The sequence below is a fragment of the Gallus gallus genome, chromosome 2 (genome assembly GCF_016699485.2).
Source record: "Gallus gallus isolate bGalGal1 chromosome 2, bGalGal1.mat.broiler.GRCg7b, whole genome shotgun sequence".
Taxonomy (NCBI): Eukaryota; Metazoa; Chordata; class Aves; order Galliformes; family Phasianidae; genus Gallus; species Gallus gallus.
In genome coordinates, this window is record NC_052533.1 from 117,641,672 (window position 1) to 117,653,985 (window position 12,314).

Sequence of the window (12,314 nt, forward strand, 5' to 3'; positions counted from 1 at the left end):
TCACCCTGGGAATCTGGGCACTGATCAGGGCAAATAGCCTAACAGCTTTCTGCAGCAAAACATGACTTAGTTAAATCAAAATCATTTCAGTAGAAAGTATGTGTGTCTGCCTGCCTCTCGTTAGAGCTGTTATTACCCACGTACTAGAAAAGATTTCACTTTCATATACCCCTGAAGACTTTGTTCTTCTGGAACTTTCTCTCTCTGAGGAGAGATTTTTATCTTTTTACAATCCTTCCACTGTCATAGCCTGATTTATCAATTTATGAATGCTGTAGTGGGAGTCTATCAGGCTGCACTGCAGGATATGATACAAAATCTGTCGAGACTGTCTCCACAAGTACACCTGCCATTATATAGCCCAGATACCTAATCTACAGAAAGAGGATGAAGCCTGAAACTGTGCAGGCCGTTAGAAGTCCTTCTGTGCCACCTGAGTATACTGCAGGAGGAGATGGTTGCTCACAGAGAGCCTCATCCATCTGAGGCTTCAGTCTGGTGTTGATCTGCCAGAAGCTAGGAAAAGATAAAACTCCATGGAATGGTGTATTTTACATATCAACATTCTTAGAATTACTTCTTAGAGTAGGATTCAGCGCTAGACCCAGACACCAAAATTTATATATTTAATAATGTGTAGAAAACTAACTTGCCACTACAATGAAGCCCTGGAGAGGCCCATACGAAATGCAGACAGCTTATATATACCAATAGCACTCCAGACTGATCACTGCACTGACCAGGCCTTCCGCTGGTTGTAACAGGACAACAGCCTTCCAGTGAACAGGCTGGTACCACTACTGAGGTATCCGACGTCGGATCTGAGTCCCAGCCTTGCATTGGCCTCTGGCTGACTGAACAGGAGTGCACCCTACCATGTGGGATGCAGTCATGCACCAAAGATACCTGCAGGACGTGACACATCACTCCTCTATGGAAACCAGAAGTTTCCCATGAATAGCTGGAGTCCTGGTGGACTGCCTAAAAGCACACACTGAGTGAACCTGGCTTTTAGGGGTTCAATTTCTTGACTAAGCACAGATATGCAGGGTGATTTGAAAAGCCTTAGGATACCTTCCCTGGCCTTCATCTGTCATTCTATAATGGTCTCCTCTAGGTGTTCTGCCAAATGTGCTGGTCTGACATCTCAGAGACCTTACAATGCCTCAAATGGCGCTATGTTTGGGCAACTCAGGGTTGCCTACGAGCTGCAGTATACACATCTGTGAGGACATCTGCTTTGTACACAGCTGTGTATTAAATCCACTTTTGTTGCAAAAAGCTTCAATTACTGAAATTCAGCAAAAGAGGCTAATTACAAACCTGGATTAATGAAAATACACCATTCCATGGAGTTTTATCTTTTCCTAGCTTCTGGCAGATCAACACCAGACTGAAGCCTCAGATGGATGAGGCTCTCTGTGAGCAACCATCTCCTCCTGCAGTATACTCAGGTGGCACAGAAGGACTTCTAACGGCCTGCACAGTTTCAGGCTTCATCCTCTTTCTGTAGATTAGGTATCTGGGCTATATAATGGCAGGTGTACTTGTGGAGACAGTCTCGACAGATTTTGTATCATATCCTGCAGTGCAGCCTATTCAAAAATTTGGCTTACGTTATCCACAGCTGTTCTTCTGGGTAGATTTTTCTTTTCCTCCATAGCAGTACAGTAACTTTTTGTGAAACACACAAAGCTGGGTGAGGGTTTAGATTGCATTGCTAAGCAGACTCAAAGTCAAGTAACAGTAGCTTCTAATCTGTTCCCTCTGATGCATATATTTAATCTTTAACTCAGCATTCACAGAAGAAAAAAAATCTCCTTTTTAATCCATTCTTTCACCATACAATCTTTTATTTACCTAATCTGACAATTTTAGTTATCTATCCAATAATCACACTATTTTCTTTTCAGTCAGATTGTATTTGGAGAACATTAAGTCCACAGATGGAATCAACCCAAGACTGGTCCCCCAAACTTCTTTTTACTATGCCATGTTTTTAAAGTACTTATTCAGTATTTAGGATTCGCAGGGCTGATGCACATATTTTCAGGAGCAATTAAGCCTAAGTAAACAGACCCATGCAGCAGCTCAGCCCTCAGCCCAGGAGGAAGGATATGCATGCACACTTAGGGAGATGCCTGGTGCCCTAAGGCCAGGCAGCTTTGCTGGCTCCAGAACAGGCAAGACTTTGCTTCCTCCTCACTTCTCTAAGTTTGATGTTGTAAAGAAGTGCTTGCTAACAACAAAGAAATGTGCTCAGAATGACAGGGCTATGAAGAAAAAGACAAGGAGGAATTTGCATTCTTCCCTCATGCACTAAAGAGAAAGGTAATAGTCTTCTTCCTAGTCTGTAGCATACAAAGTACACGCAGGAAGAAGCAACTCTGAATAAAACGAACATAAAGGCTCAGTGCAGAAGAAACTGCTACAGTGCACAGAAGCTGCTGTGTAACCCAGGGACATTACCAGCTTGCGTGACATGTGCTTTATAGAACTAACACGCCATACAAATTCCCTAAAACCAAACAAGAAACTGCTCTAATTATTATATTCCCATCCTTTAGCCTGTTGTCATTTTTTCCTTTGTTCCTATACTTCACAACTGTTTTTAATTTTGAAAGCTTTTTTTTTAAAAAAAAAAAGAAAAAAAAAGGGTTTTCAAGCTTTCTAGATTGTGGTGAGACGCATTTTAGAGAATTTTATACAATAAGCAAATAACTTCTGAATTCTCCCACACAACAAGGGTTGAGTTGTGTGATCTCTTTGACGCTGCTTTCCATACTGAAACATCAAAAGCTGGTGTTCAGTTTCTTGTGGTTTCATTTCTTGGCCGAAGACACTTAGTTTGGGTAAGTCTGTAGGATATCACTTCTTTTCTGTCATTTATGGACATTCTACAGTTGAAAATACTTCAGGGACCATTGAACTTCAGGGACAACTGTTTTCAGTTCTAATTGAAGACAAAATACCCTGTTGCAAGCAATCAGTACAACAAGACAAGCTGGATGACCATGTGGTCAGAATTCATATCTTGTTTTATTGTTTTATTGCTTTAATTTGAACAGCATTTTCTTCTTCTTTTTTTTTTTTTTTTTAACTTATACATAGTTTAAACCAACTGCTTACTGAGGAACATGAGGGAATTTCTAGCGCTGGCCTCTGATATGAATAGTATGCACATTTCATCCTCAGTTCTGCCAATACTTTTCGGACCTGAACTACTGTTTCAAAATGCATCCTTTCCTGAGCAGCTTGCCAGTGCTCCCAAATGGTGCGCTGACAAACTCACAAGATGCAACCAAAATGAGTTACAGCTCATAGCCCATGAAAGCATTAGCACTCACTTCCCTAGAGTCGGTTTGTAAAGTTTTTAGGTTAAAAACCAAACCATACCAAATGCGATGTTCACCATCATTAGCTTTTCTGTAGTGCACATTGTTTGATCCAAAAGGTCCTTACATGCCTTCACTGCAAAACTGCTCAGGACTGAGAGGTTTAAAAAACATAGCATTCAACTGGTTAATTTTGAGTGATATAAAGTCTTTCTTTTTTTCCTTTTCATTGTAATTCAGTAGAATCGAGCCCTTTGTTAACTAAAAAATGTTGTCTAACATGGCTGGATTTGGGGCTGAGAGTCATTTTTAAAAGCTCACCTTATCAGAGGCAATCGAGTTTCCTAGTACCAAACCCAGTGCACAGATTCTACTGGAATAATCTGGAGAAGATTCCATGCTATGAGTGAGACGAAAAAGCTTTGAAAGTTTTATCTCCACTTATCTCCATCTAGTACGAACTGCAGTCTACAGATACTTAGTCTACTGGAGACCAAAGCTGATGCATTCACGTGATTCAGCACAGCACTACACAGACTATCAGCTCAGGCCGAGATGCAACATAATGACAATGGCCCAGTGCTGCCAACCCAGTGCCAAACTACACGCACCACCTTTGAATGAAAAGTCAGGCTGGTACCTTCAAGCTGTTTCCATCTTCTCTCCTTGGCAGTAACTTCTGGTATACATTACTGAGCTTGGTAACATGCACACACAAAGCTCAGTAAGCAGCTGGCATTCAGCACCTGCCCTGATGCAGCACCACCAGCACTATGAGCAGGAACAACCAACAGGAAGTGTGAGCAGGTCCTCCTGAAAACCACAGGAGAACTATGGGGATATGGGGAGCACAAGCTGCATGAGAAACAGTGCTCAGAGGAGGATGTTCACATAGGAGGTCTCATCACTTTTCCCTTCCAAGCTGGCCACTGGGAAAGGTTTATGTTTTCCTTTTTTTTTTTTCTCCTCTCCTCTCATTTGTTTGTTTTCCTTTCTTCCATACAATTAACTTTCATATTTAGCATCATTTTATGCCACTGGCTGCGGACCTTACAATTGCATCATTGCATTTAATGTGTAAACCTCTTTCAACATCGTCCGTGCTTTATACACCCATTGCCTATATCCACATGACCCATTGCACTGGCAAGCACAATCCTTTACAAAGTTAAATGAGCCTTAGCTTGCAAACTCATTCCTGCCCCCCTCTGGTGACAGTACAAGGCCTTGTGACCAGGAGAGAAGGTGTTTGAGGTCAGATGTTAGTCAAGCAGTAACTCATCCATTCCTCTCCTCAACACCCTCCTCTCCTCCTTAGTTTCTGAGCAGCTCATCTCCCAGTGCTGGAGCGAGGAAAACTGAAAGGCAACACAGACTGGGTGCAATAGAGGAGGAGGAGGAATCAAGGTCACCTCAGCACAAATCATCTTAGGCTGACGTGGCAGCCAGCTCTCAGCTTTGCATGCAAATAGCAGCTCTCAGACCACACTTTCACGAGTTCCTGAAAAGGATCTTTTGTGTCACTTGAAACACTAGGTATAACTGCACTAAAGATATGTCCTGAGATGAACTCAGTTCTTTACTCTTCCCCCCCCGCCCCCAAGTCATTCATCTTGCCAGAATCAAATTCCCCCCAAACAATCTCCTAATCTTAATCTGGATCTTCACCTGCTTGAAAAGCACATTTTAAAAAATGGAGACGAGAAAAGGGAATTTAGTTACAATATTAAAGAAAAAAAAAGTCCACCAACTTTTCTGCATGCTTACTATCTGTTTTAATAACACAGCTGTTTCCTCAAACTGGAGTCAGAAACTGATGAGAATGAAAAATACAGAGGGCAGTACGCTACCTACACTATGTTTCACATCTTAGGTTTCAATGCTACGGCATCTAAAGGGCATAACATTATCTATGCTACTCTCTAATGCTCTCTATGCTAATGTCAGCTCTAATCAACACCATTCAATGATACCTTACAGAATCTAAGTGCTTTTCTTAGGGGATCATAATAAACTAACATGTTCCGATGCAAAACAAGGTGACAAAATTATTTCTGACATAGGACAAGTCCCTAGATATTATTTTATGGCACTGTTCTTCCTTCCTCTGGTAGTACTGCATGTGCAAGTGTATGTACAGAAGGTGTGTGCACACATGCATACAGGCAGGTATAGTTATTTACTACTTATTTACTTTAGTTACTTATTAATTTACATCCACCATATTATTAACCATCCTGCACAGCCTACTGCACTCAGCTAAGCAGAGTAGAGCAGACAAGTGGAGATTCTGGCCTCTGTCCCACCTCATCTATTTGTTTTGTGATCAAAAAACCAAATACACCGGCTACGTAATGAGCCTTTAAAAGTAATGCTGATGTACCATTTGTACACTAACATTGGAACAAAGTTCAAGAAATAAGTAAACTTAAAGACTGCACTAGACATGCTACTCACTTCCCACGCAAAGAAAAACATATCTTTAAAGTTAGCACCTGCTAACTTGAGGTTTTGCTTCCATAAATATATTCCAGTAACTAAGTAGAGATTCTAGAATCTCCCATTTTATGTTTCTTACTAACTTGCACTTTTTCCAGTGTAGCCTTCTTTTCTAGTAGTCAAAATAATGTCATTACAAAAGCAATTAAAACAAATGTAAGGTTTCTGGATACCAGCAAAGCTCATTTCAGGCCCCATATCCAGCTACTTAAACCGTGACATATGTGAGTGGAGACTCCAGTCAGCAGCAACAAGAAATAGAATACAAGCAACACAATAACCAGACGTACTGCTCTGCAGAATAATGAAACAGATTTCTTCCAGTTTGTTTCTTTCACCTTGCATTTTCATCTCAAACCGCCTGATTTTTAAACGCTGCTATAAATTCAGCTTCCAACAAGAATAATGTGAGCAAAACCGCTTTTCTGGCATTCATAGTCATATTCTTCTTGATAATTATGGGGTGTATAAAATTATTACAGAATCCATTAAGTAAACCCCTAGCAGAAAGATCACATATTCCACTGCAAAAATATTCTGTTGGAAAGTCTAACAGTGTTTGTATTACTTTTGGAGTTTTAGCCTAATTCTGAAAGAGCCGACCAAACACAGCTCCTCTGGGAAAGAAAAAATAGGAAGAATGGGAAGAAATCTCAGAGAAATGGCCCTCAGGGTTGCAAAAAATACACATATTACCCGAATTCTGTCTCAAATTGTCACGTTTAATACAAGTTATATTTTATTCAGGCTGAAGCAGAACAGTTTTTCTATCTCTACTAAAATCATACAAATAGCAAAGCCGAAGATATTTCAAAAACGTATGAAAATTTCAGGATGATATTCTGATGGCCACTTAAGAAAACTGCCCCTCACATTTAAGTTTTCAATTGTATTTTACTCTCCACGAATTTGATAGTTTAAAAGCAAAATTTGGAATACTGTCTTCTCAAAGATTACTCCGAGTTACTACTGTCATTACAGGATCAATGGAGGTCTCCAAATATAGGCTTCTGAACTGTGAAATGAAGGATTTTTACTCGCTGAATACTGAAGATTAAGGAATTGAGATAGCTGACAATGCAGAATGGTAAGAATTTGGACACTTGAGAGCGTTTGCAAGCTAACTTCCAAAATACAGTCCTCCCTATTTTATAACCAATTGCTAAGAAAAGAATGTTTCACTTTTAGTGCTAAGGATCTCAATAATGTGACGTGAAATATCAATAACAAAAACAAATCCTCTCTCTGAGGTCCATGCCCTGCATCCTAACTGCCACAGCTGGAGACCATAACTCCAGTTTGCACATTAAAAAAAATAGAAACAACTGATTTACATATCTTTGTTCCTTTCATTCAAGCTTCAGGCACCCGTCTTCTTTAAAAAGGAGGTTGTGTGTTTCTAAATGAGGCTGCACAGACTCTCCTTAGTAAAATCTTACTTCTATTTTACTCTGAAGTATTCTATGAACTTTATAAAGATTTAACACACATTAATCAAGAACTGAAAAAAAAAAAAAAAGATCAAATAATAGAAAAAGTACAAACCTCTGATTGTACATGCCCCGGAAATTATAATTTGCTCTATAATTGGGGATTGGCTTTGGATCTAATGGCCTGTAGATGGCGGGCTCTCCTCTTTTCATAGCCAGACCGTTCAGCTCCACTGTCGGAGTTATACTGCCTGAGGAAAGAAAGAGTACACGTAATGTATTTAAACTACCAATGCTGCAAAACACACACGCAAGATGGAGATGAGCAGCAAGGGAGCCGTAATAAACTCAGAAGCTCTTTGTTGCTCTTAAGTTAAAAGCTAAGTAGCTACAATGACATTTTGCCACCTCTACAAGATGGGAATATAGATCCCGATTACATCAAACGCAATGAAAAGAGCATTGAAAACTCTGTGCAGTTTCAGTACATTAATCTTCATAAGTGAAACAGAAAATCAGTATAAAAATCAAGCTGGTTATTCGTCTTTGCAAAGCGCTTATAGTAAAATATAATCTGAGATTATAAAAATAAAAGAGAAATGTTTCTTCCCACTGAATACCACTAAATAAAATCACAGATCAAGTAAAGAGGCATTGAAACAAACAGGTACTAACATGCATTACTGTTTTACTTTGGTAACGTTATGACAGAAGTTAGGAAAAAAAAGGTTTTCTTTATAAGACTTAAAACCCTGAGACTAGGACTGAAAACAAACGACCCAACAGGAATGATCTCACAAACTGGAATTGTAACTACTGGACATGAGTGCCACTGCAGCCATCTACTGGTGACAGAACACAAAAGCAGAAAACCACCACCGTTTGCCCAGTTGCATCAATGCCAAACAAGAAGCTACACCACTACAGCCTCATCTGAATACATTTTTTTCAAGAATACATTCATCTACCATATTCCTCACTTCCTGGCTGTAACAAAACCCTGAAGGAGCTAAACATACATTACAGTAAAAAAGAGTTAGTATTTTCTCAAAATATTGTTACAACAATTACAACTGAATCTAGCTTTTAAATAGTTAAAATAAAGTGCCAAACTGCCATTCAGGTTTTATGCACCAAATGATGAAAGTTTTTATGCAGCACTTATTCTGAAACTTCTATCAGCTACAACTTTGATATATTCCAAAGCAAGGATGCTATGAGTCCAGCTACATACTAAAAATGCAAAAATATCATTTTGACAAGAAGATCATAGAATCGTAAGGATTCCCTTAGGGTTGGAAAGGACCTACAAAGGTCATCTACTCCAACACCTCTGCAGTGAACAGGGACATGCACAGCTAGATCAGGTTACCCAGGGCCTGATCCAGCCTGACCTTGAATGTCTCCAGGGATGGGGCATCAACCACATCTCTGGGCAACCTGTGCCAGTGCCTCACCACCCTCAGTGTAAAAGACTTTTTCCTTATATCTGACCTAAATCTAACCTCTTTTAATTTGAAACCATTTTCCTTTGCCCTATCACCACAGACTCTTCTAAAGAGCCTGTCCTCTTTCCTGTAGCTCCCCTTTAGATACTGAAAGGCCACTATGAGGTCACCTTGCAGCCTTCTCTTCTGAATATATCATACACTGTACTTAAAGCAAAATACAGTATTACATGATACAGTTTTTAATAAATTCTCTTAATGCCTATTTATTTTATTTGCAGCTTTTCCCTTTACAAATATACTAAAAGCCAAAAAACAAATCTAGAAGCTGAGTGATACTGTGCAACGTCAAGAATCAAATCTCAGGATCCATTTTTACAGAGATCTGTACCACCCACGTTCTGAACAGCTAAAAACACCTTGCCTGTAAATGACACAGGATCAAGCCAGTGTCCTGGAGAAGCAACACACTGATCTCCAAAGGAGCAAGAGAATACTACCGCATCACTTGTGGACAATCTTTAATGTCTAATGCTCAGGATAATACTCCTAAGCTCCAAAGGAAAATTAGTCCTCCTTTCTCACAGCCCAGAGAAGATTAACTGCAAAATCTGGTGTTCAAAGAGCGTTTGGATGTTGTGTTGAGGGACATGGTTTAGCGGGAACCATTGGTGAGGGGTTGGACTGGATGATCCTGTGGGTCTTTTCCAACCTTAGCGATTCTATGAAAATGACTCCACTGTAAGAAAGTGTCTGAAAGGAGTGGGACCGACAGACATAAAAAGTGAAGAAGGGAAAAAGAGTGTAAAGAAAGAAAAGCAAATAAGAAAGCAAGATTCTATCTTTTTTCCTCACTATTTTCCTGCTTTTATATTAGTGTGAAATAAAGCTAGGAACAGGTTTTTTTTTTTACTAACTTTCTCGAATACGACAGAACAGATCACCAATCATGAAGCTGAGATGGCAGCCACTCAAAAGGTGCTGCATGTATAGAAGGCAGCTTACAGGTAACGCTTCAAGATGAATGATGCAAGACAGCAGTGTATGTTCTTTTAATTGTTCAAACAACTTTTAAAGCTGTTTAAGGCTTTTTAATAGCACAAGTTGCTAAGAAGGGAAACGCATAATGCCAGAAACTTAAACTAACCCTCATAGAAAAAAAGCCATACCAAAACATGAGCTTACATTTATACCACAGACATAATTTCACAGGATTAGATTTGGTAAAATTTTGCTTTTCCATTGGAAAAATAGCTAAAATAATCCTCTTTTTTTAAAAAAAAAAGTCCTTGCTATGGCAATATTAGTCCACTTGTTCCTATCTTTTCTGTTTACTGCTGATCACATACCATCACTTTGTATACAGTTGAATCTTATGTAAACAATATCCACTTACATTCAATTGTTTTAGTCTGTTCATTAAAAACTCTCCCGTGCAAACTCAGCAGAGGTTCTTAATTAATCTTGCCTGTAAAAGAACTACGTTGATTCTCATCTGCCAACTTAACCTATGTCTTGTTCAACTTACTAATCACTGGTGTACTATTGCAACACTTCAACAAGATTTATTATGCAGAGGAAAACGTCATACCTGGATTATTGTTAATGTTATTTTTGGGCGGTCTAGGAGTTGGTTTGGGAAGGGTAGTTTCATTCAAAGCTTTGCTAGCAGCAGCATGCTGGGCCTTTTTAATACTGCTTCCTTCAGCTTCCCATGTCTGTTCTCCAAGTGTCAGCTGCACTGTGAACATCTTCAAGACAAAGAACAAGTGAACACTGGCAAGATTATCACTGCACATACATCAATCTGTTTGAAAACCTATGAGAACGAAGAGAATATGTCACCTATTTACATTATATTAAACTCACAGATAACACATTTGATTTTTACAGAGATCAGTGGGTCCTTAACAGAGGACAACATTTAGTGTTTCAGGCGACAAAGTGAAACAGCAACCTCATAAAAGAATACTCTTAAAACCAAATAATAATAACTGTGCAAACTGTCATGGAAGACTATATACAGGTCAGTTAAGACCACATTTCTTCACACTTTTTAACCTAGTCACTGCCGCCTGTCGATAACAGGTAAAGACTGCTACTGAAACCATGCAGTTTTGTAATAAATCTGAATATAAATGGATATACAATCTGGATATAAATGACTGCACACTCTTCAAGACGGCATATTATTTGGCCAAAATATTTGTACACAGTAAAAGGATTTCTTGCATAACCCATGTATTACAAGGGCAGAGTCACAACTCAGATGTGTGCAATGATACCAGGTAACAAAAGAAAAAAAGTGTTACCTCTTTTGAATGAAAACTATAGCTCTATAATGTGGATTCTACAGTGAAGATAGGAAGTATAAAAAAATTCACAGTTCAGAAACTGGTGGCTGATAGAACTATACACATTTCCAAACCTATGATAAAGGATTATTCCAAGCAGTATCTATGCCTGTGCAAGCTGTGAAGGTAAATCTCAAAGCACATTTAAAATACCAGATAGCATCTATCTTCTGAATGATATGTACCTGTTCTGTTTAAAATTGAGCATCCAACAACAAGAGGAGAAAAGATAAGAAACTAAAGTCTTTTCCATACAAATTCTAACTATTTAAAGCAAGATATAGTTGTCAGATACACATGGAAAATTAAGATAGCCCATCTTCTGAGCTAGGTATAACTTACTGGAGGCGAGTGCAAATAAATCTATGTATTAGAGTCAGTATAAAGCAGAATTATATAACGTAAAGTAGAATTTTCATTTGGATAGTTATTTGCTCTATACATTTTAAAGTGATTTACATTAGCCTATCTAGAGATAGGCAAAATGGACAACCTTTAAATCTGCCTTTACATATGTTGCTATTTATCAAATACTTGCATGCAGGCATTTGAACTGAATCACTGAAGTACGTGTGCCTCTTAACACATGCACACAGTGCATTGGAACTCCATTCCAAAAACTCATACTTTTGTCTTAACTGCAGGCCTGAATCTTGGCCTACTGTAAGCTCGAGAAGCATGGTGCAAGACCCTGGATCGCAGTTCCTACCTTCATTTCACTTTTTCACAACAGTCATAACAATTTCCTCATATGTGAGGGGGAAATGAAAAAGTCTCTTAATTTTGCATTCTTCCAAACACTACTCCCCAAACTTGAAAGCTAAGTTTGTAATACAAACTGTCTGCAAGAGTAATACAGCTAAATACTCATAATTATGGAAGTAATCAATAAACATATATCCTTATTACTAACAGAACTGATTTTTTTCCTGTTTCTGAAGTTTATATATACGTATTTTGCAAGAAAGTATTGGCATAATACTTTCATAAAAGACTGAATGTCAATAAAAATATGATCAGTAGTGGCTACCTAACTGCCTGTATTTCCTTATTTATTTCTTAGAGCAGTAAAATGGAACATTTCAAGTTGAAAATTTCTGTACTTGGAGCTCTAGGCTTCTTACTTACCCTGCTAATAAAAACCTTCTCCAAGAAAAAATAAATAAGTAAACAGCACAATAGGTAGGAATGGGATTAATGAGATGGGGAGAAGGTGGGAATTTCATTAGAGGAATAAAACTGGCTAAA

General features: G+C 38.7%; 1 protein-coding gene across 13 annotated transcripts in view; it reads right to left on the reverse strand.

Moving 5' to 3' along the window:
* Positions 1-12,314, reverse strand: part of STAU2 (staufen double-stranded RNA binding protein 2) — a 166,480-nt gene that overhangs the window by 131,628 nt on the left and 22,538 nt on the right. For all 13 annotated transcript variants that reach the window (XM_040677711.1, XM_040677672.2, XM_046919733.1 and 10 more), the window contains 2 exons: positions 10,304-10,463; positions 7,380-7,515 (listed from right to left, as the gene is read on the reverse strand). In XM_040677711.1, the coding sequence (XP_040533645.1) occupies positions 7,380-7,515; positions 10,304-10,463 (296 nt within the window). The remainder of the gene's footprint in view (positions 1-7,379; positions 7,516-10,303; positions 10,464-12,314) is intronic.